General features: G+C 43.7%; 1 protein-coding gene across 1 annotated transcript in view; it reads left to right on the plus strand.

The window, feature by feature from the left end:
* ASTN1 (astrotactin 1) overlaps positions 1–20,012 on the plus strand; it is a 318,570-nt gene that overhangs the window by 204,031 nt on the left and 94,527 nt on the right. Inside the window, exons 9-11 of the mRNA XM_061183080.1 lie at positions 10,901–10,975; positions 17,698–17,835; positions 18,351–18,501. Coding sequence (XP_061039063.1) covers positions 10,901–10,975; positions 17,698–17,835; positions 18,351–18,501 — 364 coding nt within the window. The remainder of the gene's footprint in view (positions 1–10,900; positions 10,976–17,697; positions 17,836–18,350; positions 18,502–20,012) is intronic.

Raw genomic sequence — 20,012 nt, forward strand, 5'->3', positions numbered from 1 at the left:
CAGCTGCCACGGGGTTAAGAGAGGTGGCAGAGAGTAATCGTGAGTCCTACCAGCCATCTGCCCACCCCTCCCCCAGCCCCCAAAGGAAATGTTGCAGTAGCTATGGCAATGTGTGTGAGTTTGTGAATGAGTGTGTGTGTGTGTGTGTGTGTGTGGCATGTACACAGACACTCGTATGTATATATGTATGTATGTATGGGGGTACATCTGTACCTGTGGATGCATTTATAAACATGAAAATCTCAATTCTGTATAATACTGTTTTAATGAAAATGATCCACTAAAATCAAAATGACTGACAATAAAAAAAAATGCTCATCTTATATAATTGTAATGAAATTTGGGATATCTTAATTCATCAATAAAGGGGACAGAAGGGAACTCAATATGCTTCATCCCTCATTATTATTCAGAAATTTAAAAAATGGGTTCCAGTGAATCCTTAGGCTAGATTGTAATTTCCATTTTTATGGCAATCATATTGTATAGAAGACCGAACGCATCCGTAAAGATTGCCTGAGGGTGTGAGTGGACATACGTTAGGTCGGCAATTCTCAACATATTGGTAAGCTTTAGAATCAGCTGCCTAACTTAGAAAATACTGATGCTTGGCCACACCCTAGAGAGGTGGATGAGAGCAACTAAAGTTTGAGAACTATTGTGCCCATGTGTGGTGTGAATCTAATGTACCCCAACCTTTGAGAACCATTCTGCTAGATAGCATTTACGAGAGATGCAGGGATAAAGTAGATTCAGTAGCTATGTCAGTGCAAGGACATTTAAAGAGGAAGACAGATAAACAGGTGACTTTAATACAAGGTGTAGGGAGGCAAGGTGTATGGCAAAGTATGCGCTCTGTGATCCATGATAACACTCACCAGTGCCCTTGCTGGTTGAGTGACCTTAGACAACTGACTTAACCATGCTGAACCTTTGTTTACCTTTGCAACCTGAGGATAATAACTGTACAGCTGTGTGGCTCTCCAGGTGGTAGTGAAAGGGTGTGCCAATGTGTGTGCGGCACTGAGCATGTGACTGCCTGGCACGTGGTCAATGGTCAGTGAATGGCAGCTACTCTTTCCAGCTTTTTCTGACCCACTCAAGATTTCTTCCTTCTGCTTTATATAATCCTTGATCCCAGAATATACAGGGAAACTGCAAGTTCCTGGGCCAGCTTTCCCATGTGAGGACAGATGGACTCTGCCTTCTAGGATGCCCCTTGAGTCTACTGAAGCAGGCACTTCTCCTTTCTGCCCATAAGACAGGTGACAGGGATCAAGGTAACAATGTGTCCTGCCTAACTGGGGTCCATGCCTGTGTTTCCTCACTGCTCTAATTCTCTGACATGCTTCGTGTTGACAAAAAGGTTAAGTGTGGATTCTGTATTTGTATGTACACGTGTGTATGTAAGTGTATTAGCATTCTACAGAGAAACAAAACCAATAGGATGTAGAATATGAAGAAAGATGTATTTTAAGGGACTGGCTCATGCAATTATGGAAGCTGACAAGTCCCAAAATCTGCAGTCAGCAAGCAGGAGACCCAGGAGACCCAGTTGTGTAGTTGGGTATGAGTCCAGAGGCCTGAGACCCAGGAGAATTGATGATGTAGCTCCAGTTTGAAGGCCGGCAGGCTCAAGACCCAAGAAAAGTCAGTGTTTAAGTTTGAGTCCAAAGGCAGAAAAAGTGGATGTCTCAGTTTGAAGACCATCAGGCAGGAAGAATTCTCTCTTACTCAGGGGAGGGTGAGCCTTCTTATCCTATTCAGGTCTTCAACTGATTGAATGTGACCCACCCACATTAGGGAGGGCAATCTGCTTTACTCAGTCTGCCAATTTAAATCTTAATCTCATTCAAACACCCTCACAGACATACCCAGAATAATGTTTGACCAAATATCTAGACTGACCCTGTGGCCCAGTCAAGTTGACACATAAAATTAACCATCATAGTGTGTGTATTTGTCTTCATTGCCACTTTTGGGGGCCAAGGTTGTATCCCTGAATTCCAAACTTGGGGGGAAAATTACAACATTTGTTTATTACTGTCATTTTCAAGATCATTTTATATAGTTCTAAAATTTCTTTGAGCAAAACCCTTTTCAAGATTCAGAACCAGCATTCCAAATAATGTGTGTAGTAACAACCAAATTTATTCAGGACTTACTATATCCAAGGTTATTAGTTTTTGCAGATATTAGATCATTTAATCCTGTGTAGCTGATGAGGTGGGTACTATTATTATCCCATTTTATAGGTGAGAAAACTGAGCCACAGAGAGACAGGGACTGTGTCAGTTTTTCACTGTTCTGTCTTTAAATGAGATAACATGTTAAGCACACACAAGCACACATACACAAAACATAGAGCAAAACTGCAAAAATAAAGTTGATTAAAAAAATGAAAAATCAAAGATTATGAAGGATCTAAAATTTATTTATACACACTTCGTTCAGCAGTGTAAAGTTTGTGTGGAGTATGCTGTAGCTCATGATTCCCATTCTGCATATGGAGAAACAGAGGCTCTCGGGCAGTCTTACTTGCTTGAGCTCATAATAGCAGAAGAGGATTTGAACTTGTAACTTCCATCTAGGGCTTCTCTCCTTATATCCCATTGCCTGTAGTTGTCAAAGTGTGAGTTAGAATGGACGTATTCCAGACAGGAGCACAAACTGTTCCTGCCTAATTACTGGAAGGAGGGCCAAGTAGTGGGCACAGGAGCAGGTAGGTGGATGGATGGTGTGAGGACAGCTTTTAATCTGACTGCCTTTGTTTTCTCAATTACGTAGGAAGCGGATCATTAGCTGAGGGCAAGGATGGGGGAGGAGGTGTTGGAGGTGTGAGGAGAAAGAAGAAGCTATGAGATAATGATCTTGAGAATGGGAGAGACAACAGACAAGAAAAATGTAGTCTGATCGGTAGGCAGTATGCAGAGCCCACTTGAGGTCAGTGGTGTCGGATTTAAAAGGAGACCAATCCGTGTGGTTGCCAATGGCATTCATGTGTGCAAACACAGAAATGGAGCCACGGGGTCATCGAGTTTAACCAGTGTCAGAGTGTTTCAGACAAGTATGATGAAGCAATGAAGGGCAAGAGAGTTGAGGTTACATGAAAGGGTGATTACAATAACGGATCACAGAATTTAATTTGAGTAAAGAGGGAAGCCGGTGCGTGAGGTGGGTGAGGGTCGATAAAATGGTGGTTGGATGAATGGATTTTAAGGCTCAGGTGGATAGAAAATATTCTGTGGCTTTAGGAGGAATGAACTGGGAGGGTAGGAGGTGATGGTCAGATACTGGGATTCTTGAAACTGTGACCAAGGAAGGGTTGCAGATATTGGTAATGTAGTCTATGAGCATGGGAGTGAGGGTGGGGACAGGATCATTTGAGGAGAAAAGTCAAGGAAATGAGTGGTTTGAGAATTGAAAGGATCATCTTAGTGGCTACTGAAGTCACCAAAAATTATGAAGTGAGCCAGACTCTGAACTGTGGAGGGAAGATGGGGGCGGGGTGGTGTTGGCATGACTGGAGCAAAAGGAGGAAGTGGATAGGATAGTCTGATAGCAGGAATTAATGACCTTAACCAAGGACACGGGGTTAGTAAGTGGCAGAGCCAGGTTTTAAAGCTATGGAGTCTGGCTCCATAGTCACATTCCTGGCTGCTTTGCTAGTTACTGACAAATGTGTTACTTTTCTGCATAAAAACTTGTAAATGAATTTGTTTACCTATTAATAGACAGTAAATAATGAATAAAATCACACCAATATTTCATTTTTCTTTACACGAGATTTACACGCTTAAAGATAACACAAGTTTGTAAAATACAGCCTGTCATCACGATTTCGTTTTAAAATGTAAAGTTAGAAACGCGTTTCTATTTACCAAATGGGAATGTTAATTATAATGGACAATAACTAATATTTGCTGAGTTTTTTTTTTTTTTTTTAAGGAAAATATTTCTTTTTCTTTTTTTTTTTTTAATTTATTTTTGGCTGTGTTGGGTCTTCGTTGATGCGCGCAGGCTTTCTGTAGTTGCAGCGAGCGGGGACTACTCTTCGTTGCGGTGCGTGGGCTTCTCATTGCAGTGGCTTCTTTTGTTGTGACGCACAGGCTCTAGGCGCTTGGGCTTCAGTAGTTGTGGCGCAAGGGCTTCAGTAGTTGTGGCGCAAGGGCTTCAGTAGTTGTGGCATGTGAGCTCTAGAGGGCAGGCTCAGTAGTTGTGGCACACGGGCTTAGTTGCTCCGTGGCATGTGGGATCTTCCCGGACCAGGGATCGAACCTGTGTCCCCTGCATTGGCAGGCAGATTCTTATCTACTGCGCCACCAGGGAAGCCCTATTTGCTGAGTTTGTTCTGTGTGGCAGGCACTGTGTAAAGTATATACCTGCTTGCTTAACTCTAGGTACTATTTTAACCACATTTTATAGATGAAGACACTGAAAGAAATTGAGGGACTTACCAGGCAATGGACCGCCTCACCCAGGACTCAAATCCAGACCTGTGCAACCCTCAACCTCATTTGCAGCGTGGTCTAGTTCTTTCCTGAGTACCTGCCATGTGATGGTTCTATGCTGGACAGTGAGGATATGGCCGAGATGATGACAGAGTCCTTTATATATGAGGAAGGGAACATATTAACTAAATATATAGCTTATTAGTTATAGATTCTATAAAGGAAAGTGCAGGGTGCTTTATATAACAAGGGAACGTAACCTAGTCTGGAGGGGAAGGTCTGTTTTGGGAAGTAATTTTTAGGCCAGAATTAACAAACAGTATAAATTAAATAAGTAAATGAGAGGGAAAAAATCCAGGTAAAGAAACAACATCTGCCAAGGCCTTCGGGCCCTAAAGTGTCCTATAGAAACTTTGGACATCATTATTCTTATCATTTAACTTCTGATAAAGCCACAGGTTTACCAGACAATCTAGGGATTCCAGTACTTATTCCTCCCAGAACTGGTGCTGATTGTGAAGGCAGTAGCACATAATAATCTCCTCATTTTATCATTAGGGTAAATTGAGGTGTGGAATGTATCAGCTAACTGCATAGCTGGAAAAGTTATTTTTACCAGTTTTCCTTTTACCTTTTCTCCTGTATATCTCTCAAACTACCTTTTTTCAGAAGCTTTTTAAAAATGAAACTCTATTCTCTCTTTGTTTCACTGCCCTCTCCTTGCAAATGCATTTACCTAGTTAAGAAAAGGAACATTTGCTCAAAAGCTCTCACATTGCATATGGATATGGCATCCTGTACCCGGACCCCAAAGTATTGTGACTAGCTGGGGGGAAACTTTGGAACCATGCTTCCACCAGAAACTTAGCCTAATGTGGCCAGAAGCAAGCTTAAAAGGATGTGCTTTCATTTAACTATGGACAAATTATTTTCATTTGTAAAATGATCTCTTTAGCGATAGGTGGAAGAATATATGAGTTCAGAAGAAGCTCCTAGTTTTCGAAAGCCCATCATGAAATGCCTTTTTCATCATTGCCTCCAGCTGAAACATTCTCTCCCTACACTGAACTGTGTCTGCACATACATACATGCATACATACATACATACATACATACATGTATTCTCTCTCACACTCTCTATCCCCCCACCTATTTTATATCTGTCTATCTATCTGTCTTCTGTCTATCATCTGTATCTCTTCCTTCTCAACTCACCCCCAGGTGATAAGTCTTATGTCCTCCACAAGGAAGCCCATCACCAGACAATGCTGACCAGAAACTTCCGAGTTCCCTTTCCAAGTGCCACTCTTAGGTGGAAAGCTGGGACTAGCATGTAATCAAAAAGCAGATTTTAAAATACTCTTGTCCAGAGCAGAAGTGGTGCCTTTCTGCCCGGGGAGAGCCGGTGTGAAAGGATCATTCCATCAGGCTGGCCATGCAGGATTCCACTCACTCAGCTGGGTCTAGGTTACACAGTGGAAGGAATGCCCAAGCAACCAGTCAAATCAAGTCAAGTCAAGGTCACAACCAACTTCTGGCCTAACCCAACAACTACAGGAAACAACACTGTGACAGCTGATGTGTCTTGAGAAAGAGGAGCAAGAATTGAGGAGAGAAACTGAAAGCTTAGAAATTGCCAGTGCTTAAGGAAGACTCTGAATAAACCAAGCGTATTGTGTGAGACAGGGACAGAAAAGAAAAGGCAAGTAAGAGATTACTAATAGCTCTGAGCATACACAATTTGCAGGTGTGTCCTGCTGGCTGCTGTGTTTCCGTTACAGTGGGGCTCCTCTGTGGCACAGATTATGTCCCTGCTCGAGGCAATGGATCCCAGATGGTTCCGGTGCTGGCCTGTGAGGCCCCTGAATCTAGGCCATCTGCTGCCCACACAGGAGGAAAATCTTCAGGGTGTTGATTTGTCAGACTGAAGATATTAACAAACAAACAAGCTCTATTCTGACTTCTGATGCTGCTAATTTTCCTAAACCAACATGTGACTGGGTTGCCCGAGCAGGACAGAGAATATTCAAGACCACGTTACTTAAGTTGGAGTCAAAAGACTGACGTTTCCTTCCAGCTGCGGTGTTCAATCTCCTGCCCAGCATCTGGCCTGACACTATCATCCTTGGGCTCCTCGATGGGTGGTCTTTCCACAAAACTGACATTGGCACAGTCTGCTCGGTAATGCCACCCACTCCTGATGGAGGCCACGCTCTTGCCACCACAAGCAGATGGAAGCTGAGGTGGAAATGATTGTTTTGTTTGACATTCACCCTCCTCCCCACTCTAGTCCTGAAAACCAAGTGGGAGTTCCAGCCACTTAGATGCCTCTACTTCCTGGGCCCCAGAGACTGGTCCAGGTTCCTCATCTGATCAAAGATAGATCAAGCAGTTCTTCCACGGATTAGTTTTTCCTAATGAGGAGGGGTAATGTCTCTCTGTGGTCTGAGCCTGTAAAGACATCAGCTGGAGCCTGCGGGAGGCCAAGTCTCCACCATGTGCGTGAGACATTTTGAAAAAATGGTCCTGTAGAGTGAGACATAGAGCCAAGAGAGGAGAGGGACAATTATAAGGGCATCTAGACCCTGTTACCAGGCATCCCCAAGGCAGCTTCCATCTGAGCCTGGATATAGGTGTATATATCCTCAGTGATGGGCCTCTTTTTGGTGAGGCCAATTCAATTTTTTTATTTGGACTCACACCCAGAAAGCCCTAATGCAGAGGCCTCTTCCTCTTTCAGTTGGTCTCAGCTCCAAGTATTTTCAGCACTTTCAGGTCCAGCTCTTCATCACTTTGCCCCTGCCTTTTCCTAGGTGGCCCCCTGTGGCCTCTCCACTCACCTACATCAAGCTCCCCTCTGCTACGCTGCCATGCGCCGCCAACACCCGGCCCTCCTGGTGCCAAGGGGGAGTGATCTGCCACTGCCATGACCACTTAGCTTATCTCCGACAATCCCATTCCTCCCCCCTTTTACTCATCCTCTGCTATTTGTCTGGCATATGTATGTTTCTTCAGAAAGACTGTAGATTCCTTCGACAGCAAGAATCTCTTTATCCCGACTCCCGTTGCCTGGTATCACAGTTCACACACAATAGGCCCTCCATAAATATTTGCTAAATAAATCAAATAAGAATCCCCATCTCCCTGACACACCATCCCTGACTCGTGGGAAGGAAATAAGTCAATTCTTTTTTCCTCCTTTGCTGAAGCAGTTCGCAGTCTCTCCGCCTTCCCTTGCCATTTCACAATGTGCTCTTCCCCTCTCTCTGCATTTCATGTCAGTGCTGCAGCGTCCCTGCCCTGTGAAGTGGGCCCCGGTGGGAGGTGCGGGGGAGTTGTCTTCCCACACTCATCATTACCTCCTCTCCAGCTGCCACAGATACATTTACGATCTGAGTTAAAGCCTGGTGTTGCATTGTGTTTGCACCTTAGGGGAAGACACCTCTTCCTCATTAGAAATTTGGGAATCTCCTTTTTATAGTATGTATGTTGGATTCAGGCAACTAGTACATTTAACTTATTTAACAAATGCTTCCATGGCACTTACTGAATGTCAGGCACTGTTCTGAACACTTTAACCATAGTAACTAGTTCCTTCTTATAACAACCTTGCCAGGTAGATAAAATTATTACCCTCAGCCTCATTTCACAGATGATTAAGGGACTTGCCCAAGGTCCCACAGCAATTGCTAGCTAAGCTGGAATTCGAATAGTCAGGCTGGCTCCAGAACCCACGTCCTACCCACTGTGTCCTGCTGCCTGTCAGTGATCAGGGCAGAGTCCAGACCACACATCTGAGCTGCCTTTCTTAACATTCAGGCCTCTCGAGAGCAGGAAGTCTCTTTGACCTGACTACCTAGCAACATGTCAACGTGTGCTTAATCAATGTTTCTGGGCTTATTGATTCATTACCTATGGCCTGAATACAGGTTTATTTATGTTATTCTACGCAGTTAATTGTTCACATTGTAATCAATGCTCGTCCTAAAATTTGGCTCCTCAAGATATATTTTCAAACAACCGAGGAACCACGCCAAGAATTAACTCTAATTACACATTGCACCCGTTTTGAGTACTAGAGATGACTTGAAGGCAAAACGTGTGTTATTTAAAATTATTAAACTGATAGTAAATAAAATGTCATTTTGCCCAAAAGAGAGATTAAGTTGCAGCTCCCTTTTCTTTTTTTATTACCCTCTCTAGGTGTCTAGGATCAGACATTTTTTTCTCCTTATTTTTAGTCTATTTCTTGAATTAGTACATATTTTTTAGCTGCTCACAAGCCACCACTCACTGTTCAGCAAAAAGAAATCAGATTCAAACCCCAGAACAGAACAAACATGAAAAACACACGGGCTATTTATTTGATGTAGGGGTTATTCATAGTACAGTGTTTGGGTACTTTTTGGAGCCAATGCTAGTTGCCTCAGGGTATTTCTAAATTGAATTCCAGGAATAAAGTGTTTATAAATAGTGAGCATAAAAAAGGAATGTATTCATCCCAGCCACTCCCTTATGGAGTCCCAATGGCCTCCCCTTGGAACTACCAACTCCTTCAAGTAGTTAATTGGTTAGCTGGTTGGGTTAAGTTGGTGGTTCTCAACCCTATCAGACCCAACACCCTATTTTATGACAAATAAACTTAACCTTTTTTATAATCCTTAAATGAAATTCATATATAATAAAATCTAAATACACAAAAATAAATATATATATAATGTCTTAATAGTAATTAAAAGAGAAATGCTAAGATATAATTTATAATGATATGACTATTTTAATGTATAAATTCTCTGCAATATTACAATGGAAGAAATAATAAAGTTGACAGACATTTGCATCTAATGTAGATTCACCAAAATATAATATGTAAAGTAATATGCAACACACGATATATGTAAGAGCAGTTAGACTGAAACAGACATGCTGTATTGGTGATTCAAAGACCATGAGCAGCATTGTAGACAATGATGTGATTTTCCAAAATTATGAACAAATCTTGGTAAAATTTCTAAATAATAGTGTATAATCTTCTCTTAATTTACATGGTAGTTATGCACCTAGACAATTCATCTTATATTAAAACAGTACAAGCTGCTTTGTTGCTTGTATGAAAATGGAGTTAGCATCTAGGCTCAGATAATTATAAGCAGGTTTTTTCTACATAAATGTGCAGCAAGACATTCAGAAGTTTGCAGGACACGGGGGAATTTTTTTGTTGTGCAGGGCTATTCTGAGCACTGCCCTATTCTAGCCTTCCTAGACCTGCCTTCTAAATGCCAGTAATGTCCTGCAATCATTGTGTCATTCAAGGGCAACTGCCCTAAATTTCCCCAAATATTCTCTATTGGTGATACCACCCTCATTGACAACCACTGGGTCAATTCCTAGTATTAGATTTAGTCCCAAATAATTATGTCGATTTATTCTCCTGACTTTCTGTGGTCCTTGAAAACCAAAGGCATGTCTACAGTAAAATCCTCAGTAATTAGGTTATTGGGCTGGTGTGATTGGGTTATACTGGAGACTGTATGTTCCATGAGAACAAGGGCCCAGTTCACCCCACGTGCACATCTAGTACCTGCACAAGGCTGGGCTTTATACATCTTGCTTGAAGGAGTAAATAATTTTGGGGTTGGACATCTGGGTTAGTGAAGAGATATATACTATTGAAAAGGAATAGATTTGTTACTTTCAAGTACATGTGACATCCAGATGCTCACTAGAGAGACTCGTATTTAAGTCTTATTCAAAACTACCATTTCAGTTGTTTCTGATTGAATGAGTGACATTATAATGATTGAAACCATCTGGAACCTGTCAAAGACCCAGAACCTTCATGTCATTTTGAGGGAAAGGGGGCATGTTGAGGACCCGATACGAACTGTGACCTTGGCCTAAAAGGTTTGCTTCATCTTCACAGTGGTCTGTGAAGCAGCTATTAGCAAATCTGTTTTTACAAGTGATGAAATTAAACTCAACAAGGCAAATAATCTGCTCAAAAGTAGACAGTTGGCTCAACAGCAGAACAGAGTTTGAACCCAGAACTATCTGATTCCAGAGGCTTCGTCTTTCCAAGAAATCATACTGCTTCTCTTTCTTCAGTGAGGCAAAGCTAAGTGTCTGTTAAATCTTTTGGGTTGGCCAAAAAGTTCGTTTGGGTTTTTCCATAACATCTTATGGACATTATTATAATTTTACTCTGTACAGAGTTCCAATTGTCATGTCTATTAAATTCCACTTTCCTAGTGGGTCAGTGATTTTTGCATTGATCCTGTTCTTGGTTGGGTTCCAGCATTCGTCTTGTAAGCTCACTTTAGTGGGATTCTTGAGGGACTATGTCCTCTTTGTCTTTGGGTCTCCAGAACCTGGTATGGTAACTGGCACAGAGTAGACATTCAGGGAGTATTTGTTGGTTGACTTTAATTGCATGCTATTTCTCCTTTCAGGCCTTGGCCTTATACAATATTTCAGCGAGGCTTTGACCTGGTTTTGGGAGAACAGCCTTCTGATAAAATATTCAGGTAAGTTGTTGTCTAGGGACTTGCTTATATATCTCTGCAAGCCCCATGTCCCACTTCCCACTGAACTTTCTTTCCTAGTGGTAATTTATAAAATGGGGAACACTTTTAGTCATTCTGCCCTCCTAGTAACAGCAGCGCTTGCCCCCCTTCATCCAGTGACAGCATGGAGGATGTTGAGGCCGGACAGATTCTGTTGGGGTCCTGGCTTCCTTCCTTGCCTGGTCTGTGACCCCCAGTCATTTACTTAACCTCTTGGAGCCCCCAGTTTCCACATTTGTTAAACAGAGCTTCATTACATGCCTTGCTCTATTGTTGTGAGGAGTATATGAGATAATGCAGGGAAAGCCCCTGGCACAAAAACTGGCACAGAACAAGCAACTAATGTTAGTTTTTGCCTCTTCATTTTGCATCTAATTTGCACCTTCCTCATAAAGACTTAAGTTGTTCAAAATTAATCCCTCCCATCCCTGCCTCCCTCCTTTCTCACCTATACCTCATTATCATTTTCTTTAATCTACAACCCTCCTGAACAAATTGGATGTTTCTAGTCCCTCCCAAATTTCTACCTACACACCTGGGAATGTACATATTAGAAAAGTCAGCAAGCACAGGAAGAATTTGGGTGCCAGCCATGAACTATGAGATTTTCATAAGTTTATTTCCAAGCTACGATCTTATCATCCGTTTATTCTGTCTATCTATTTTTCACTTAACGTGCATCAACTGAGTACCCACTAAGTGCCAGAGATTGTGCTTGTGCAGGAGGTATGGACACGAATACATCTCCCTTCATGAGCAAGCCCTCTGGGAGGAGAAGTAAATAGTCCTGCGTTTGATGTCAAAGGAGGCATTAAGCTACTGCATAGCCATACTGGAGGAATGGTGAGCGAATGGAAAACTTGCTTCCTTCTTTTCACTGCACTCATACACTGTGAGGAGTCTCACCTATTCACTGCTGTCTTTCCAAACCCCTTCCCCAGACCGTCTCTGTCAGCCAGTCCTGGCCTTGGTGTTCATTTCGCTCCTGCATTTGCCTCCTCGAGCTGGCTTCTCTGCCTCAGCTTCTCCTGCTCCTCCCTGCTGCCTTGGATGCTCTGGGCTATGGCACTGCCGTGCTCTCCTAAGGCACGCTTCTAGCTAGAGTGCAGATTCACAGAACCACTTCCTCACAGAGCCTTCCCTTGCCCTTTTCTCTCCCGATGTCTCTCCGGGGATGGGCTGGGTCGTGTTAATGACATTGGCCACAGGCTGCTTTTGAGGATTTGTGCTGCAAGAGGTGTTAGCTATATTCCTTAGACTATGACTCGGGCATTTAAACTTTCCAACAATGATTTATTATTTGGCAAACTTTTTTCTCCCTTTTTCCTGCTGGTCTGTTGGAACTTATGAAGGGTGATAAAGATAAGGCAGATGGAGAGCCTGGTGGAGTTCTGTTAACATGGATAAGTTCCCTCTCCCCTAAAGGTCCGAAACTAACACTTTGAAAAACCAAGCCCTTAATGAAATTGCTTTTAGAGTAGAACCAGCTCAAAAAATGTGTTTCCATCCCCACAAGCATCATTTGTTCTTTTCAAGCTTGTTAAGTACCAACTAGATGTGACACCCAATCACTACAGAGGGGATCACATGTGTGGTTTGACCCATGCAGTCAACTATCTCAGAAGCCAGTGGGTTAATCAATAAGTGTTTAATCATTTTGATCCTTAACATAACAGTAACTAGTCTCTCAGATGAAAACACCAGGTCATGACCTCCTTATTTCAGGTACTAAGAATTTTAATGAGAACCTTCTGTGATCTGAGTAAACCAGCTGCCAATGGCCAGTCTGGAAAATTCTATGACCTGGTCAGTGACTGCAATTTCTTAAAGGAGCTAAATGACTATTTACTTGCTACTCTGTTCACTTATGATTTAGAGTCTTGATAAATTCCAAGCCACTGCATATTTCCCTGGACTGTGGAATAAAATTTAAATTCTGACATTCAAATCTTTCCACAATTGAATGTCAATGTACAACTCCCTCTTGATAAGCTGCTTTTCTCTTATAGAACCTTCCATTCATAGTCAAATCTACCTTCTAACTGATCCACTGCCCCTGACAACTTGCATATTTCCCACTCTGCACATCTGCTCAGACTCTGTCCTCTATGCATATTCTTCTCCTACTATAAACACTACCCATTGCCATGGTCTAGACCCAGTTTCAGCTAAACTCAACATCTATTGAGCACCTACTATCGCAAGGTACTGTTCAAGATGATGTAGATATGACCAAACAAATGTGACTGAGATAGTCCCTGACGTCAAGGGATTTACAGTCTCATCCAAGAATTGTTCTCCAACCATGGCCCTCCATGAGAATCCCCAGTGAGTGGATAAGACTCTGGGCTTCCAAGGCAGGGGCCACGAGTTCAATCCCTGGTCGGGGAACTAGGATCCCACATGCCGTCTGGTGTGGCAAAAAAAAAAAAAAAAAAAAATTACCAATGATCTTACCCAGAATAAACCAATTAATTCAAAAGTTCTGGGAGGTAGGACCAGGGCATGAGTGTTTTTTAAAACACCACGGTAATTCTAATCTGTACCCAGGATTGAGAAACACTGGCCTGAAGCTTCTCCAATCCATTGCATCAATCCACAATGACTTCTTCCTTCCAAATTTGTATATATACTAGCTTTAATATTTATTTGTCAATTATTTATTTCATGTTGATTTTTAATTTGCCTATTTGCTTCTCCAGTGAAATGGTTGTCTTCCTGAAGGGCGGGGAAATACCCTATATGGTTTTAAATATTTAATATCTAACATACCATTTTAAACATAGTTGGTCTTCAATAAATATCTGTAGATGATCATGTCAGGTATTTCCTAGCCAGATTAGGAAAAAACCTTGATACCTAACCTAACCTTGGTAATCTGTAATCCCAAAGAACCTGGGAAGGGTCCAAGCTAGACTCAAAGTGTCCAAGGGAACCCTGAATCTCCAGAATAAGTCTCCTCACCCAACTCAGCTTTATACTGAAGATGTTCATTCTATGGTAGCTAGGATCACTCCATTCCACTAGGCCCTCTCGTGGCAGGGGTGAGTACAGACCAAATTTTTCTCTCAGAGACCTTCCTCCCAAATGCGTACCTGCATCCTTTGGAATAATACCTCATTCTGGCATGGCTTTCTCTAAGAAAGGGTGGAGATGCCAGGCTAAGAGCCATTTATCAGTTTTCCCACATTCTATTTCATGCCAAGCCACGATGAGAGCACAGGCTTTTTCTGTCCAGTGCTTTCTGGCAAGCCCTTGCTTCTGGACAGAAATTTCAAGCTCTAGTTCAAAAGGGCCATGTGCAGGACTCAGCCCACAGCTGAGCCATTAACTGCAGTGGTCACCACCAGCTGTCATGCGAGAAGGCCCAACCTGGGAAAGCATTTCAGATATTCACCCAACTTCTCTTTGGTGGCTTTTTGAAGTTGTTCCTGCCAAATCTGCATGGATGAGGGATAGATGAGATTTTAGGACGCAGCTTTCCTCCGACAGTTTGTTCTATATTTAGTTTTTGGAGTCACTCCGTAGATTTTGCAGATAAAAGAAAACTTTAGAATTTCATAGGCATGAGCCAACATGGGCTGGAAAGCGGCTCTGAGCAATACTCTGAGAATCAGATCAGCCCCCCTCCTTCCCACTTATGGAGAGGTGACATTGGGGAGGTTACAAAACTTAAAATGTTGGTTGATGGCTTGGTAAAATGGAACCAAATGACTAACCTCAGAGGGCTGTTGTGAGGATAAATGAGGCAACTCTAAGAGCACCTGCCTTTAGAAAGTTCTCAATAAAGGTTAGTCTCTACCCACACCTGACTTTGCTTCCCCTACAAGGTTTCACCTTGACCCTACCAGAGAGTGAAGGTTTTCTTGTTAACTTGGTAGAGTGTCATGTTTCAGAAGTTTCTGTGCTCTGAGGAAGTTCTTTATCCTATCAAACCCAGATCCATCTCAAACATCAAATGTATTCAAACCCAGAGGTTAACCCATATCCTGTTTTAAATGAAGAGTAATTTTCACCACCATTTCTATCTTTAAATTGGAAAATTGGGATCATCTCCCCTAGCAGCCTGTTCGAACTAAAGAGCATAGCTAAATCTCCTTGTCGAGCAGTCAATAAATATTTATGGAGTGACATTCCTGGGTCAGAAATTATGTTTGGCAGTGGGGATACAAAGATGACAAAGAACCGTCCTCTGCCTACCAAGAGAGCACATTCTTTTGAATGGTGATGGACACATGAAAAGATGGGTGCAGATCAACATCTCAGGGGTGACAAGGCACCATGTGCATGTACGCAGAAGAGAGTCCCTTACTCAGCCTAAGAGCATGAAGGCCCTGGAGGGCTTTCAGGAAGAGATGCGACCTTAACTGAGTCTTAAAATGAGTGGGAGTGTGGCAAAGGAGAGAGGAAAGAAAATTCAGAAAGAAGGACTATTAAGAGCAAAGACAAAGAGGCGAGAAAATTAGGACAACTTTTGGAGTTACAGTCAGATCACATTGTAGGAACACAGAGTTTGAAGCAGGGCTTGGTGAAAGAAGAAGGTGAAGTGTGACATCTTCGGAGATGTGGACGGTGTTCTGTGGGTCTGGGTGCCCTTAAACAGTGTCAGCTGGAGAAAGATGTGGTTTGCATGTCCTTTCGAAAGATTACTGCATGCAGAGGAGGAAGGGAAAACTGTGAGATGGATGGACATGGATCTCTCTCCCAAAAGAAATATGCTAGAATTGCCAACCGTCTTCTAAAATCTGTTACGGAAGTTATAAGCTACAGGTCACAGATTTGTTGCTCTGCATCAATGCAAAACTTGTCATTTTAAAACCGAAATAGAAAACAAAAACTCCCGTCTATGTCCAAATAAACCGCCTTCTCCCTGGTACCATTCAATATTGCATATGTCCTCTCTGAAACAGTGTATTATGCGTAAGATTAGTGGTGTGCCCACCCCAGCCTGCCTATTAGAGTCTCCCTGTCTTAACAATGCCCATTATGAAACTCACTTAAATGTTGTTGCCTTGAACCCACATTCTTCCTTAAGTCCCAGGTTCCAGGCACCTTGGGGCAATCACCTGCCCTGAATTGGCTCCTTAATCTTGCCAGGTGATTGTGTGTGTGTGTGTGTGTGTGTGTGTGTGTGTGTGTGTGTGTGTGTGTGTGTGAAGGAACTGGCATGCCTTCAATTTCACCAGCTGCTTCACAGAAGAGTGGGTGGTGGGTTTCCTCTTCTGTCCCCCTAGTAATGGGTCTCCCTCACCTGGTAGAGACCCCTCCTGCACAGACCTAGCCCCACCCTAGCCTCCTGTTCCTGTGGGCAGGGAGAGTCGAGTGCCTCCTTCAGAGCAAAAAGGATCTCTGCTATTTCAATGCTGCTTAATGCAGAGGTTTGCCCCACAGGTCCAAGAAGTAGGGGACTGAGAGTACGGCTGGGAATGAGGGAGAAATCTCCCCAATCCTGGCCACGTCCCACTTGCTCAGTGGTTTTGCCTCTCCCCTGGGTGCCTGCTTTCTCTTCTTTCAGCTGCTCTGTTGCCCAGGTCTGTTGTTCAGGGAGTGGATGAAAATCACGGGGCTTGGCTGCTTATAACTCATGAGCCTTGGTCAGTGGGGATTCTCTGTGGCCCGCATCCTGGAGAGGGCTACACGTCTCATAAAAGATCTCATGTCATCAGTCTGGTTTCCTAGCATCTCAGGCAACCTGGGGAGTGGAGAGGGGAGTGTACAGGTTAGGGGAAAGGAGCGGGAGTCTGAAGTGGTGCTCTGTGACCAGCTTGCTAATGGAGCTGGTGCTGGTTCCATTTAATTGTACGCATCCTTCCATTGTTCCTCCCTGCACTTTAAGTGGGAAGGGGACGCCAGACTGCCACAGCCTCGTGCTATCCCACCCACACTGGCTTTTATCCCAGGGACTATTTTTGACTGTGAACACAGAGGATTTGAATGCCTTTGAAATAAAATGAATGAATAAATAAACAAATAATCTCTCATGGTTTCCTTAAGCTCTCCCGTGAAATGCTGATTGATTCCTTTATTCCTTTTAGCCCTTGTTATAAGAAAAAAGAAAAATCTTCCCTGTCTCCTGAGGGTTAGCGGCATTAGCTAGGGGTGTGGGTAGGAGTGCGGAGAATACATCTGGGCCTGCCTTCTTCATCCCTCTTCTCTCCTCCTGGGAGGCTCCTGGCTTCAGTCATTTCCGCTCCCATCACATAGAAGCCAGAAAAAAGGAGCTTTTCTTCTTTCTTTTCCTTGGTAGCGCTCCTCCAGGCACAGAGAGAAACCGTTGCTACCACTGTGGGTGTGCAACGTGGGGAATGGGAATGGTGGGAGGCCGGTACATCTTTCCAATTAAAATGCTTCCAATTATATCTGACTTAAGATCGGGGAAGCCCAGTTTCAAATCTGAAGGAAACTGGAACTTGATTGCTTATGATATGAAAAAAAAAGACACTTTTAACAGCGGGCAAGTGGATGCCATCATCAGTTCTCCAACCGGCTGGACACGTGAGCAGAGGTAGGCCTCTCTGCCTGCCGCAGACTCGATCATCTCATCCATAAAATGACAATAAACTCTCCTTTTTGGAGAGGACTACGAGGGTTAAGAAGGAAGCGTCTGGAGGTAGAGTGCCAGGTCCTCCAGTGGGGTGCTTATCCCACCAGTCATAACCGGCTGGTGCTGGGTGTCTCTGCAGATTCACCTACACCCTCGGGGAGGGCATGTGGTTGCCCCTCAGCAAGAGCTTTGTGATTCCACCAGCTGAACTGGCCATCAACCCATCAGCAAAGTGTAAGACAGACATGACAGTGATGGAGGATGCTGTGGAGGTCAGGTGAGTCCAGCCTCGGGACGCTGAGGCCCACAATGGGTTTGGGAGGCTGAGTGGGAAACTACCTGAACGCCCAAGGTGCTGGGAAGGGAATCAAGACAAGCTGGAAGAAGAAGTTGGCAGGCTGCCTTCCAATTCCCCAGATGCAGTGCCAGGATCTACACTATCTGGGTCAATACTGCACACCCCAAGTCTCGTGTACTGAGAGAGGACATAAAATTAGAGTTTATAAGCACTTCCCACAGACCCTCAGGACTGACAGGCAATAAAATGTTAATTTCCTTGCCTGAGTTGAGACCTTCTTCTTTGACCAGGAGTTACAGCCTTGGCTTATTTCCCAGAGATGGAGAATGTCCATAATTTGTTAGTTCAAGGCTCAGAGTGTGGTTGATCTTTAATATTTGTAAGAGAGAGTAAGACATGATCCGGTTGGCCAGACAGCAACGTGGAATGTGAGGCTACCTGTTGCACCTGGCGTCCCCTGGCCTCCTCCTACCTCCTGCTCTTTCTCCCTACAGAGAGGAGCTGATGACCTCATCCTCCTTTGACAGCCTGGAGGTCCTCTTAGATTCCTTTGGACCAGTCCGTGATTGCAGCAAGGATAATGGGGGCTGCAGTAAGAACTTCCGTTGCATCTCAGATCGCAAGCTGGACTCCACTGGTTGCGTGGTATGTCTGCCCTGTCGAGCTTGTAATTTCAGGAAGAGGGGCCACAGGATAAGACACAATGCAGATAGAGTTGAAAGCATACTGTGAGTAAAAGAGAGGGTCAAGGATGATTCCTCCCTAGTTGTAACTACGGTCTAGTCTACATTATGAATTTTCTTTTGACAGAGATGAGGAGCTAATTACCAGTCATTTAATCAAGAGGTATTTATGGAGCACCTATTGTGTGTACTATAACTATCCTAGGAAAATGTCATGAACTATGTAGCATGGTTCTTTCTTGCCAGTCTTGTACTCTAGTTGATGAGGGATCCCCTCAAACAATTTGAGAACGAATTAACTGCTTAATAGTATAATATTGACTCTAGTAGGAAATAGACTGCATTTACTATAGTAGGAAATTCTAGAAGAAACCTACCTTTGTCAGGAGTCAAATTACATTGACTATAATAGGAAATTTTAGAAGACACATACCTAAGGCCAGAATGATGAAAGAAGTAAGTTATGCAAGGAATGGTAGAGAAGAAATAAAAATATGTCCTCTTTGAGACCATAGCAGTGAAGTCCTGCTTCCCCATATGTGGTTTTCTACTTTATCAGCTATGTGGACTTTCGCTACATGTAAACTATGTGATGCTATGAACTAGAAAGACTATTTGGGTTAGAGTAGACCAAGCTATCTCCCATGCCATGGATATGAAGATTGATGGACCCACGCAGGTAAATGGAAGCAGGAGCAGATGGGCAAGGCTTCAGCTCCTGGTGCCTTTATATTAGTCATTTTCATGCCCATCAACACTATTGTCAGGTTTCAGCCTTCCCTTCTTTTGAGGGTGGAATGATGCAATCCTGACAGGAGAGGGAACAGGGCAGAGAAGAAAGACAGGAAAGCCATACACAAAGTTGGCATGAAAGAGAGGAAGAGGTGATTCACTGAGACACGTTGTTATGCAGGGTTTCCGGGCAGAGCTGGGAGCTTCCAGCTCTGGAGAGGATATGGAGCCTCATCTTGCTTCCCAGTCTGACAGCTGTGCTCTTGTAAAGGGGCCCAGAGCAGGGGCAAGCTGTGAGGATGCTGGGGCCAATTCCATCTTTCACACCCCCTACTTCCCTGTCTCTGAGCACCTGTCCAGGGAGCTATTCTCCATCAAAGATGGATACGTACCTGGGTCCAGAGTGTGACTCTCTCAGCCCAAAGGCCTCCCCAGACTTTCACAGATTGGGCAGCAGTTGGCAGGAACCTGATTCCTCTGAGAAGGGACAGAAGAGAAAGAAAAGAAAATGGAAAGAGAGAGGGCTGAGGGGCAGGGAGGCAGAGGACCTGGCCGGTCCATCAAAAGGAAGGGAAGGCAGAACAGAGAGGAGTACCAGGAAAACACAAAGAAAAGTGCTCTTTAGGTCGTGTCTTCCAAAGGCAGCCAGGAGGTAAGTCGATGTCCCAGGTGCTCCCCTCCCTATAGCTAGTCCGCTTTCAGATGTCTTAAGCAATAAGCTTCCCAACCGGCTCCCTCAGG

This window comes from Eubalaena glacialis, chromosome 3 (assembly GCF_028564815.1).
Source record: "Eubalaena glacialis isolate mEubGla1 chromosome 3, mEubGla1.1.hap2.+ XY, whole genome shotgun sequence".
NCBI classification, from domain to species: domain Eukaryota; kingdom Metazoa; phylum Chordata; class Mammalia; order Artiodactyla; family Balaenidae; genus Eubalaena; species Eubalaena glacialis.